This window comes from Lonchura striata, chromosome 1A, assembly GCF_050655825.1.
Source record: "Lonchura striata isolate lonStrDom1 chromosome 1A, ASM5065582v1, whole genome shotgun sequence".
Classification (NCBI taxonomy): domain Eukaryota; kingdom Metazoa; phylum Chordata; class Aves; order Passeriformes; family Estrildidae; genus Lonchura; species Lonchura striata.
Window position 1 is genome coordinate 21,505,806 of NC_140741.1, and position 12,328 is coordinate 21,518,133.

Consider the following 12,328-nt stretch of genomic DNA (forward strand, 5'->3'; position numbering starts at 1 on the left):
TACTCACTGCTAGAGATATTCAGAACTGTTTGTATTAGGCATAATCCTGTTCTCAGGAAAGTTAATGATAAAATTCTCATTAGCCCAGTACTGAAGACTTCTGAAAAATCTTATTCCACATTCATTGAAATTGTGTTTGCTTTTTATTACTTCTCCTGCTGTCAGAACTATATGTAGGATTAATATTGTTGGTTTTCTTTAAAAATATTTAATCATATTTTTATTACTTTTAAAAAAACCCCAATTCAATCTGGATTTATGAATACCACCATTTGATTTGAAACTTCAAGTTGTATTTTTTTTGTGAGAAGTTCAGTTTTGCTCTTGACCACTGTTAATGTTAAAACAACATGAATTTTGCTCTTTGGGCACTTACTAGATGCTTTGAAGTTCATCATAAAGATTCCTTTGTGATTATCCTTGAAAACCTCAAACACTGAATGAATTGGATCTGTAGTGATCTGCTTTTGCATCTAATCCAGTACAACTAGAAACATCTTGAACACGTGCTCTCATTAGCACTTGCAGTCTCCAACAAACCTACGGTGAGCATGGGACCTGGTGATGGTTCCTGTGGATCAACCTGGACGTGTTTCCCTCAGCCCTTGGTATTGAATCACAGAGGGGTTTGCATGGAAGGGACCTTAAAGACCATCCAGTTCCAATCTCCCTGCCATGGCCAGGGACACCTTGCACTAGACCAGGTGGCTCAGAACCCCATCCAACCTGGCCTTGAATACTTTGAGAGATGGCGCATATGTATGTATATAATTAGAAGTATAATTGGAAATATTTTGCTTTTCAAGAAATTCTACATTTCTGAAGCTGTTTGCTGTTTTATTTTAAGAACTTCCACAGTCTCTGAATTGTGGTACTGCCATTCAGTGGTATGAAGATGTTTGTATTGGGCTGAGTAGTATGAATTATCGAGGAAAGCAAACAGGAAGCAGCACTTTTCCTGGAAATAAATGATGCCATTTGACTTCAAACAATCCCTTTTATAACAGGAAGAGGGAAGTTCAGGGCACAAGAACTGAAGGCACAATTCATTGTATTAGGGTCTTAGGAAAGCATCTTCCTAAATGCAGTAGCAGTGGCCTTTTTTTGGGCATTGCTTCCCCCAGGAAGGACCATCCTTCAGTCAAGGCCTGGACAAGCTATTACTCAGTGTTTTACAGCTTAGAGGCAGCACAAGGTATATCAGTTGATTTCTCATTTCTCACTGACATTTTGTAAAGTGTAAGATGTTCTGCTTTCTTTTTAAAGTGAACAGAACAGTCTTAGCAGCCATTTTTCTCTCCTTTTTCATTGCAAGGTCTAACCTGGAAGAGGTAGCTTGCAATTTCCTAAGGACTGATTGTAGAGTGAACAGGCATGCTGTCTATGTGCCTCTCTCTTTAGAGTGTAGGTGTGCAGGAGTAAGAGAGAACAAAACCTCATATTCATTCGCAGTGGCACCATGGCTTTCCTTTCTGCAGCATAGAGAATAGAAATGCTAGAAATTGTTTTGGCAGCAGTGAAGACATTGGTCCAGTGAACATTGAACTGATTTTCAGTGGCAGGAGGTGATGTGTGTGTATCCACAACACAAATTCACAAGAGACTCACAGAATGTTTTGTGTGGACTGTAATTGGAGAGTGCATGGATTGGATTTCTGCTTTTGTTGTTGAATTTTAAACAGGGATAATTTGTCGATGTTTGTGATTAGGGTAATAACTCTGTTGGGCATGTATGTGTGGTGCTGATAAAGGACATCTAAGGCACGAAGCATTCTTGTTTCATTTTGTGAACGTTGTTTTACCCATGGGTGCTTTCCTTGGAATTGTCTGTTACTAGATGGGGATTTAGTGATGAAAGCTGCAGAAACAAGAGAAGGCAGCTCTCCAGTTTTTTTGGAGAGAGAAACCTCCTTTCTCATCCTTCTTGTACATCTTCACTGTTGTCTGCCTCTTTACTTAATGGGGAGGTCACTTAAAAAAAATGGCTTTGTTAACTGTGTATAACTTCCATTCTCTGGGTTGTTTCTCCTCCCCAAGTAGGACTCGTTCTGCTCAACTCTTTGCAGTGCACATCTTCACACAGACTTCAAGCAGTGTGCTGGGGATGTGACAAAGGCTGGGGGTTCTATTGAAAATGCCTGCATCGTGGAGAAATTTTAATAGTTGAGAAAACAGGATGACATTTTTTTATTGTTCATTGTCAAGGATAGCCTTGGCTATGAGGAATGGATGTGGTGTGACTTCTGGATGGATTACAAAGGTACCAGGAAATGGATGAGGCATTCTCTCAGTGGATGTCAAGCATGCCAGTCACAAGGTCAGAAAAATAATCTGGTGCTTCAGAAGGCCACTGGGGTGCCCAAGGGCCCATGGCACTGCCTTTCTTTGCTGGAACATACAGGGAGCACCTGGTGAACTGGAGGGAGGAGAGTTCTTGGCATTATCACTCAGACAACAATTATTTCTTTGACATGTCATAATAATTCAGTGAGCATGAAAGGAAGACCCTTCAGATGTTGGAAGCGCCACTCTGCGTGGCATTTTTAGGTCGCTGCCTAATTAGCAGATTGCCCCGTAGTTTTAGCTGTGAATGTATGTGTACAGAGCATGATGGATAGGATTCCATTTTCTCTGTGGTACCTGAGGGCTGATAGTGGGAAAACTCATGTGTGTAATGGGCTAATTCAGCGGGGTGATCTGGAAAACTAACTTGAAGTAGTGGCTTTTGCACTTAGGCAACTTGGGGGAGTGTATTGCACCTCATACTGACGGTCCTCACACATTTGTACTCCTGACCAGCATTGTAAAGGTACCTTCTGGTGCTTCAGAGCACCTTCTGCTCATTCAGCTGGAGAATATAATGATGTGCAGCAGTTTGCTCATGTCCGAGGAAGGAATGCTACTAACATTTCACATCAATTAAAAAAAGAATACATCTAGTGTGCTGTGTAAGTTTTTTAAAGAATGTGCTTGGCTGTTCTGTGTGAGGTGGCTACATATGGTACAGGAAATTGTGATGGTTTTCAGGTTATATTCATGGCATGTGACTGACATATGTATAATCCTGATCTTTCATGTGCTACAGTTGGCTTTTTTAAATTTCATATCTAATTTTAAAAGTTGCTGCCTCTTAGAATTCCCGTGCATGGTGCTTCTCAGCCAAGACAGGGCATTTTATACCATATTGTGATGACTTTATTTTGTGCTGTAATTGGCATCATATTGCCATTTATTTGGTAGATTATATGTATGGATAGCATCTGAGCATATTCTTCAGTGACTTTCAGACTAAATTTCTTGGCTGACAACATTCAGTACCATCCAGGAGAGGAATGCATTTACATCTTCTCTTTGTGTGCATGTTTATGTTGTTTTTGCTAGCACTCATTATGTGTATTTTGTCATGCTGTTTACTTTACCCTGCACTCATGAGACCTTTGCCTTGTTTCCCAGGTTTGGCATTTCATTAATAAATCACAGCTTATGGACCTTTCTGGGGAACAATTGCCTTTTATAATATTCTACAGCAGTACCAGCATAGTTAGAAAGTATGCCTAGGAAAATTTATATGCCACAACACTTCCAGAACAATACCTGCTTCAAAGGCACAGCAAGGTGAATAAGGCTATTTATTGATGGAGTCTATCTGACGAGCTGGAAACCACAGTCATTTCCATAAAAGGTCCATTTAAAATAAATCCTGCTTTCATTTTCCTGAGGGCCACTTGAATTCCTTCCACATAGAGGGAAGGTCAGGACTGATGTTCTTAATCCTTTGCAGTGAGTTTTTTCTGTGCTGCTTCTGTTGTTAATGTTTGCTGCAGGGAGGGAGCAATAAGCCAGAAAGTCTCTGTTCAGAGAAATCTGGAGGAAGGGGGGAGCCCCTTGCAGGCACCCCGAGCTCGCTGGCCGCGTTTCTGCTCTGTCGAGTGCTGCAGCCGCATCAGCTGCGTGCGGGTCCCTGGTGGGGCTGGGAGGAGCAGGGAAGCCTTCCCAGGGAGCTGCTGTGCCATCTGACAGACTCAAGCTAAAGGGAAAAGCTGCCTTAGTCTGTGTGTGACTGCTGCTTTGGATTAAAAAAGCAACCGCAAGAACTGTCAAAATACCTTGTGCATCGGATTTTCTTTTGCTCGGTAGATGTTTGAAAATAACAGGTTTGGAGCGTGATACTCTGAGTAAATATAACCACAGCTTGAAGTAGTTCTGATTTGGCTCACTGTGAATATATTCAGCATCTTACCAAATGGGCTCTCACTGCCTGCAGCAGCGTGGTGTAGGTAATTATCACGGGGGCAGGTAGGTCTGCCATTTTCAGCATATTAAGGCTGAATTACTCCTTTTATTTTGCCATTTTCTTCTTCTGATTTGAGTTAGTATCTCAAGGCCTACTCAGAGCTGAAAGGTTTTGAAATGGCACAGTAGTAGAGGTGAGCAGGAGAGTGCAGGTGAAATGAGGAGCAAAAAAATTACAGCTGGGAGAGGTAATGATCGTTTGTTGTGGCTACTTGGCCTTAGCTAAACACTGGGGTGCTAAGCTATTGTGTGGGATTTATTTTTTTTTTTGTTAGGCTCTTCTTGTTCCATGTTACATTCTCAAGAGCAAATTCACCATGAACCGAGTTGCTTTTCCAAAGATTGTGCTTTTATGTACTGCAAATCTGTGCATTGAATTTTACCTGTTTTGGTTTTTTTGTTTTCCCCACCTAGTCAGGCAGCCCACAGTCACAGAATGAAAGGGAAGAGGGAAAAGCAACCACAAGGTGAAAAGGGTTATTCTAATTCCTGGAGCAATTTGTTGATTTTCCTATTTCCTTTTGGAACATTCCACTTCTCTTTCAAAGATTTGTGTGCTTCTTCATCCTGCTCAAATTGGCTTGTCAAGTGGAATTAGAGGTTGCAGAGATTAAGGATTGGGAAAATGAGTTTGTATCTTAAGGGAATTTCAGAAACCTGGGTGAGAAAGACCATAAACACACAGCTGAATGGATGGGTAGCTAACTTTTACAGGGAAAAAGAAAATAGCAGATATCAAAATTTTACTGTAAGATGCTAATATAAAATATGGAATGTTATGGGAATGGAAAGGACTGCTTTCTGCTTTAATTCCATAAATGAAAATCAGATTTCCAGAGATGTTGAGCACCCACAATTCTCATTCAGGTAAAGTTTATAGGCATTTTCAGCATTTTTGAAAACCATGCTGTTTTGCCTGGTACAGACCAGGACTTCCTTCCTTCTGGAAACAGAGAGGGAATGATCTTGTTAGGGTGGTCTGAGATGTGTGCTGAAGATTTCTCTTCAGATAACCCTATGTGAGGAAGCCAGTGCTCCTTTCTAGGGTTTTGGTTTCAGATTCTGACTGTATGTTTCAGTTTCTGGTATATGTTTGCATGTGCACCAGTTCCTGAAGAGGTGCTGCTGCTGATGAACTGGAAAGTAGTTTCTGTTTTTGCCATATACTTGAAATAGCATCAGTATATCAGGTAGTTAATAAGCAGTCAGCAGTGATTGTCAAAATAGCATTAGAAATCCATGGCTATTTCTATCAAAACTAGATGATCACCAAGAAAAATTTAGTTATTTTAGGAAATGAGCAAGTTACTAAGCCTGGCATTCAAGTAGCTGGTGCTACTGAAGATGCTGATTTTTAATTTATTTTTTTAATGAGATGAGAAAAGAAAACTCCTAATAAAGTGTAGTGATTACAGAATTTGTGGCTCTTTTTCTAGGAGCAAGCTGATTAAGACAGGTGTCTGAACCAGTTTTGAAGCTTGTAAGTTACCTTTTGCTTACCAAATGCTTGAGTTTTTCAGACCATCTGTTGACACACTACTGTTGGCATCATTCACTTGGAAGCAGTGGCACAAGCAGCAGAGTGAAATAACCACAGCTCCACAGTGCCCTCCTGTTTGGTCACAGTAGCTAAGGATGTGTGTGGCCCTTCCAGATTTCTGCTGGTGACCTGAAGGAGAGCATGCTGATGGTGCATGGAGCATGGTACAGCTCTGCCATGGCCCATCTGTGTGTGCACCAGGTGGGACTTGGAAACACCCAGAGCTCCTGTAAGCTTTAGAACCAGAGAGATTTTTTTTTCCCCTTTGAAGGAATCAATCCCTAGGGTTAATTCCTGATTAGTTTAATGCTTTCTTTTTATCACCTTATGCATAAATGAGAGTGGAATTGACATGCTTCTACACCACCCCTTTTATCTCTAATGCTGTGTATATGGAAAGTGCAAGAATGGATGTTTGCAGATTGACCTCTTGCCAGGTGAGTTGCTGCCCGTGGTTTGATGGAGGCTGGTGAGGAGTCACATTGCTGAGCCACTTGTGGCTTCATGGGAGAGTGGTATAGCAGGAATAGATGAAACAGGGTTGCGTATATATGGATGTTAGGAATAAACTGAAGGGTGTAATCAAGGATTTGTACAAATGGATGCTAGGAATAAACTGAAGAAATTTCATCCTCTGTGGTCTGCAGAGAGTCATGCAGCTTCTCTGAGTCTCTCTGTCTATTTTGATGGATAATGCACTTACCTTCTAGGCCTGGAAGCATTTGAAGATGTGTAATAGCAATCATTGCTTTTGTACAGCCATGCACTACCAACTTTCCTGGATGCAGCTTTTCTGCACATGCAGTCAGGTGTTCCAAGCAGAACACCTCACTGCCTGCAATGGGCCATCCAGAGCTCCCTGTCACAGGGATTGATGCCTTTGGTAGGAAGGAGGTCTTCACTCCATGGAGCTGTTGGATCTAAAGGGTGGAGAGGTGACACTTGTCTCATTCTTCTCAAAAAATACTGTTAGAGGAAGGAATTAAACCCATTTGATTGCCTTTCCATCAAACAGGCAAGCACGTATAAACACCTTCAGAAACATTCTGAGGTAGAACAGAATGGAATTTGCTTGGATTTGTTTGCCCAGCTGCTGTCTTCCCTGAGGTGCAGCTTAGTCCAGCCAGGAGAAGTGCTGTCCTCACAGCTCTGCTTTCCAGTGCCTCAGCCCTTGGAGGTGCCAGGCGATGTGAACATCAGTCCTGTCAGCACAGTGCAGACTTCATGGACCTGGCACCTCAGACCATGCTTCCTCCAGGGGAAAAGTAAGGAATTTGAGGTGGGCTTATGCAAGCCCATAGTTACGGCAGTTATGTTGAAGTGACCTGTGCACCTCCTGCACTCACATTTAGAGGGCTCTGCTTTGTAGAAAACTTGTGTTTTAGTAGGCAGCAGATATTGCTTACTGCTCATTCCTTACTGCTTAGGAATATGTCTTACATGTAAAATGGAATGACCTCTTCAGTTGCAAATTCTATAGTTTCTTCCTTTTGCCCCAAATTGCTAAGGAAGCAATTTTTGAGATTTATTCCTGTATTGATCATGTTTGACCTTGGAGTGATTCTTTGATATTGTTTGAGGCAGTGGGACACTTTTTTTGCATTGCCCTTGGGAGAAATAGTTTTCTTTAGTTCTTTGATAAGTCTGTGAAAAGCAAGTTAGAAAGCTCTTTTTCTAAATCAGTTTTTGGTTTGGTTTGTTATTTTATTGGTGGGTTTTTTTGTTATAGTATAATGAAGGCCTAATTTTAATGAGTTAGATGTGAATATCAAAACTCCTCCCTCCCACCAAGCTATTTACTATAAAAATGCTATTTTGATTTGAAATTGGTTTGCCTTTGACAAGAGAAATCATTCTAAAGTTAATTTAAACGTGTTTGTTGACTCCCTCCCCACACCAGAGACTACTGTGACAGAAAGACAAGCTTTGTATTTTCAAACCAAAGCACTGTCTTTAAGAGGAAAGGAATTGTCTCTCTGAATGCAGTGATCTATAATTTCTAGTCCTAGCTATTTTATTTTAAGGAGAAAAGAAGACAAACAAAATTGCCTATTACTCTTTAAAAGCTTTTACTACTGCTCTGGACACCTGGCAGATGCTGATTCTGATACTTTTACCTCAGCTATCTCAAGTGGGATCATATGGCCCAAGTAGCTAAACCAAATAAATGGTCCTAATATTTCTTTTATTTCTTTGCCAGGAAAATGTAACATCTTATGTAGAGGTTGGATTTGTTTTATTTAGAAAAACACATGGAGGGAATTTCCTATGTCTTGTGTTGCATAGGAGATGCTGCTGCCCTCTGTTCCTGCAGCCCCACGAGTGGCTCACAGGCATGACCACACATAGCACAAAACCAGCTGAAGCCTGGCCTTTGAGAACCAGCTCTTCCCAAAAGCCTGTGCCTCAATGGAATGCTTAAAAAAGGGCACTGCCAGGTTATTTTTTGTTTCAGAAATAAGGAGCACCATGGAGGGTTCTGCTGCTCTGTGAGGCTGGTTTGCGTGTGCTGGGTTCCAGTCTCTGAGCCCTGCCCAAGGGACTGAGCTGGCAACCCTCAGTGGCACAAGCATGGAGTTGTGACTTGTTCTGGGGAGAAAAAGGGCATGCAGAACCATTTGATCCTTCAGCTGAGCAAATTCCCACATTTTCCTCTTTGCCAGTTGATATACCAGTTTTGTCTTTCTCTAGCATTCAGTTTCCTTTGCTTATCTGCAATGCTGCAGCCTTGAATTACACCATGTCCTTCCTAGAGATGTTTAACTAGAGGTTGTTTTCCCAATTGTTGATTTAATGATCAACAGCTGGAGAAATATTGGATAGCTGGTTTGTTTGAAAGCAAGTGTGTATTTTGGGGATGGAGAACATTGTGTTTGCTAGGAGTGCACTCCCTTAGGCCCAACATAACTTGTTGTGCCTCCTGGACCTTAGGGTCAAACCCCTGGGGTAGAGTTGTAACAGAAGATGGGCACCATAATCAGGTCAGACAAAGTGGGAAGGGAGAGCCAAATGACAGGAGAAAAATGGAGAATATTTCCTGATCTAGGTGGGGAGGGAAGTTGAAGTTGAGCTAGAACTGGTAATTTTGATTCAGATTTGAGAAGAAATTTTTAATCCTTTTTTTTTCTTTTCCTATTCAGTTTTCTGTTGTAATTACCAGGCACCTCTGCTCATCATCTTTATGGACTGATGTCTTCTTCAGCTCTGAGAATAATGTACTTTAGATGCTGTTGTGACTCCATGTAAGCACTAGTAACTGTGAATCCAAGATACTGAAAAAGTGGATAATAGGAGTACTATAGATAACTGTGGTGCTATTTAAAACACATATTGATAAAGAAGTTTGGAGACATGAATTCTACTCCTCTCTCTGCCTCATGATTCCTCTTTGAGCCAGGAGAAATCCTTGCACTTTCTTGTGATCCTGTGGTTCAGTTCCTCTAAAGTGACATAAGAGCCTCCTGACTTGTACCCTTGCTTTTGGTACCCACAGAAAAGACCTGTTGTCTTTCCCATAGAATAGGATGAATATATTTCAGTAGTAGGACTCCAGAATTTCAGCCACTGTCTGGACCAGTGGTAACTGCTGTTGCAGTCTGTGCAAAAGCGAGGTAGTTTGTACTGCTTGGCCTCTCATCATTGATTTGGCTCCATTTCTCTACTCAAAAATCTTGTTCAATGTTTCTAAATGTAGCTCCCTTTGGCAAAGAGAAGTCAATTTGCTCTCCAAAACTGAGAAATTGCCCACAACAATTAGAAAGGCCTGCAACCATTAAGTGATTCTGGTTGCATCTGTTTCTGAGCATGACAAAGCTTCTCGGGATGTCGGCAGACAGTGAGAAGCAGTATCCGAGCCAGGAGAGCACAGGTGTCTACCTGGGTGATTGAATTGGCCTAAAGCTACACTTCTGTCCTGGTGTCATTCTTTGAGAAGCAAGAACTTATTTACCCTCTTGGGGTGGACTAAACCTGAAACTCAGTTTGCTCAGGAGGCTTGGGTCTCTCCATGGCAGGATGAGTGGCCATGGCATCCCCACCGTCTGTGTTGGCCCCACGAATCACAGTTGGTTTGAATTGCATGTGGTAATTCCATTCCTCCTCAAAGAGTCAGCTAACATTAAAGTGGAGGGCATTAACTGAGCTCAAGTGAAAAATATTAATTTTAGCATACAGCATGTCTCAGATTTCTGACTCTGTATGAGTGTGGAGACCTTGTGAGCTAAAGTATCATTTCAAGTGCAGATATTTTTCTTGAAAGAGATAAAATGACTGCATTAATGTGTCGCTTGGGGCTAGTTTTCTTTACACAAAATGTGACTGATTGAGCAGCTTTTTCTCTGTTATAAACATTTAGGATTGAATGCAGCAGTCTGTGTGTATGTGATATGCATTTGTGTATTTACATACAGTCACACTGTCATAGACATGCTAATGTATACATTCACACTACTCTATACTTACATATTACCAATATGGGTTATATTTTAGGTGATAGCTGTGCCATGCATATGGTAGAGCTGACCTTGGAAAAGATACCAAGGGTAATAGTACACACAGTGGGTAGTGTTTGTACACTTTCTGGGCATATTAGATGCACCAGGAGTGCATAAATATCAAAGATTAGTGTATTGGAAAAATTTCCTTCAAATGCAAAAACATGCCAAATGTTAATCTAAGTTGCTTTTTTTATGACCCTCAAAAAAGTTAGAGGTGAATCAAGTTGGATTTTTTTAGTTGATATTGTTTAATTTTGTATTATTGCAGAAACTGGAACACAAAGAAGTTTTGGTTGGCTTGTTGTTCCTGGTTTTCCCATTCATCCCAGCCAGCAACCTCTTCTTCAGGGTGGGATTTGTGGTTGCAGAGCGAGTCCTTTACATGCCGAGGTAACTATTGCAATTGAATTTTTTTTTTTGCTAATGAGACCACCATCTCATTTTCTGAAAGCAGGCATGATTGCTTCTTCCCTTTTAAGTACTTCAAACATTATACTGCGAGTCAGTGTGTTCTCTGCCTGGGAGTTTTGGCATTACAGCATGAGAGATTTTATAGTCAGCTGAGAGCAGATTGCTTGGCAGGAGCAAAGCTACTCAAAATCCTCACTTTTCTTTTTAACACAGGTTTTTTTATATGCTTGACACAGCTTAATACAGAGATGAGGTGTTGTTTCTTGAGGATTGTCCTCTAAGATCTTTTTCTTGGTAGCATTATCAAATTCCTCAATGATTTTATCATAAAGACAGCAGCTGGAGAGTTAGCCTGTCATGGTTTTATTGGGTTCTTGTTCAGCTTTCCCACTCCATTAGGTGGTCAGTAAATAAAAAGGAGACTTTTGCTGTCTCAAAAGGCCCCTGGATTCAGCTGTGGGATATGCACATGGGCTTCTGCCTGTGAGCTATTGATTGCATACACATCTAAGAGTGGAGATTTGCACTTGTTGAACAGGAGGAGAAAAATCCAGCCACTTCTCCATCCCCCAGCCAGTGCTGTGAAATTCCCCTCAGCTTCCAGCCTCTAACAATTGTCAGTTCAGCTGTCTGGGTGCTTCCAATTGCATTTATGCAGGGACAGCTTTGAGGTGTTACCTGTGTGTGACATCTCCACAGTGTCCACACCAGTGGCAGTCAAGAGTCTATTCATCCAGGATGCACCAGACCATTCCCATTTGACAGAAACACAGGCTGGTTGAGGCTGGAAAGGCCCTTGGGGGGTTGTCTGGTCCTAATCCCCTGGGCAAACAGAGCCAGTTGCCTGAGACCAGGTACAAACAGCTTTTGAATATGTCCATAGAGGGAGATTCCACAACATCTCTGGGAAACTTGCGCCAGTACAGTTTGTTCCATGCATGAGCATAAGTGCATGCTGGGTCTTGGATGCTGAAAGTTAGAAATCCCAATTCTTCCCTTGGTAAGGGGGAGTCATCTCTTGGGAACTTCTGTTGCAGAGCTGATGACAAAACAGAAGTCCTCAGTTTCACCCTGGGTTACTTTGTGACAACTGAAACAGAAGCTTTATTCCACAAAACATTTAAATTCTATTCCTCCGGAATTGTGCATCCAAACATCCTAAGAAAAATCCTTACAGATAGTCTTGAAAAGCTGTATATATTCTGATTGTTATTGGTGTAGGCATTGTCACAAAAAGGCTGCTCATCAGTGTAAACCTCGGGCTGTGGAGGAGCTATTGCATATGTTATAAGGCCCTTATGCTGTTGGGCTGTATCCCTGTGCCTCTCTACACAGACATGCTTTTTAGGTCAAATTCTGCTGACTTTGTTCACATCACTAGCCCTGCCTTTGTTAGCTGAGGATACACCTGAAAGTGGAGTGAGTGAAAGCTGTCTCTCAGTTATTTTGCAAATGATACCCTCAACTAATGGATCCTGCATCATTTCAAATTAACTTGGAAATCAGATTGCTTTAAATTCATGTAACAGAAAATGAGGAAACACATGAAAGAGCAAGGCTATTAAGGAAACAGTCAGCTGAACACAGG

General features: G+C 41.5%; 1 protein-coding gene across 7 annotated transcripts in view; it reads left to right on the forward strand.

The window, feature by feature from the left end:
• Positions 1–12,328, forward strand: part of TMTC1 (transmembrane O-mannosyltransferase targeting cadherins 1) — a 136,274-nt gene that overhangs the window by 65,371 nt on the left and 58,575 nt on the right. For all 7 annotated transcript variants that reach the window (XM_085569002.1, XM_031507960.3, XM_085569003.1 and 4 more), the window contains one exon: positions 10,598–10,719. In XM_085569002.1, the coding sequence (XP_085425128.1) occupies positions 10,598–10,719 (122 nt within the window). The remainder of the gene's footprint in view (positions 1–10,597; positions 10,720–12,328) is intronic.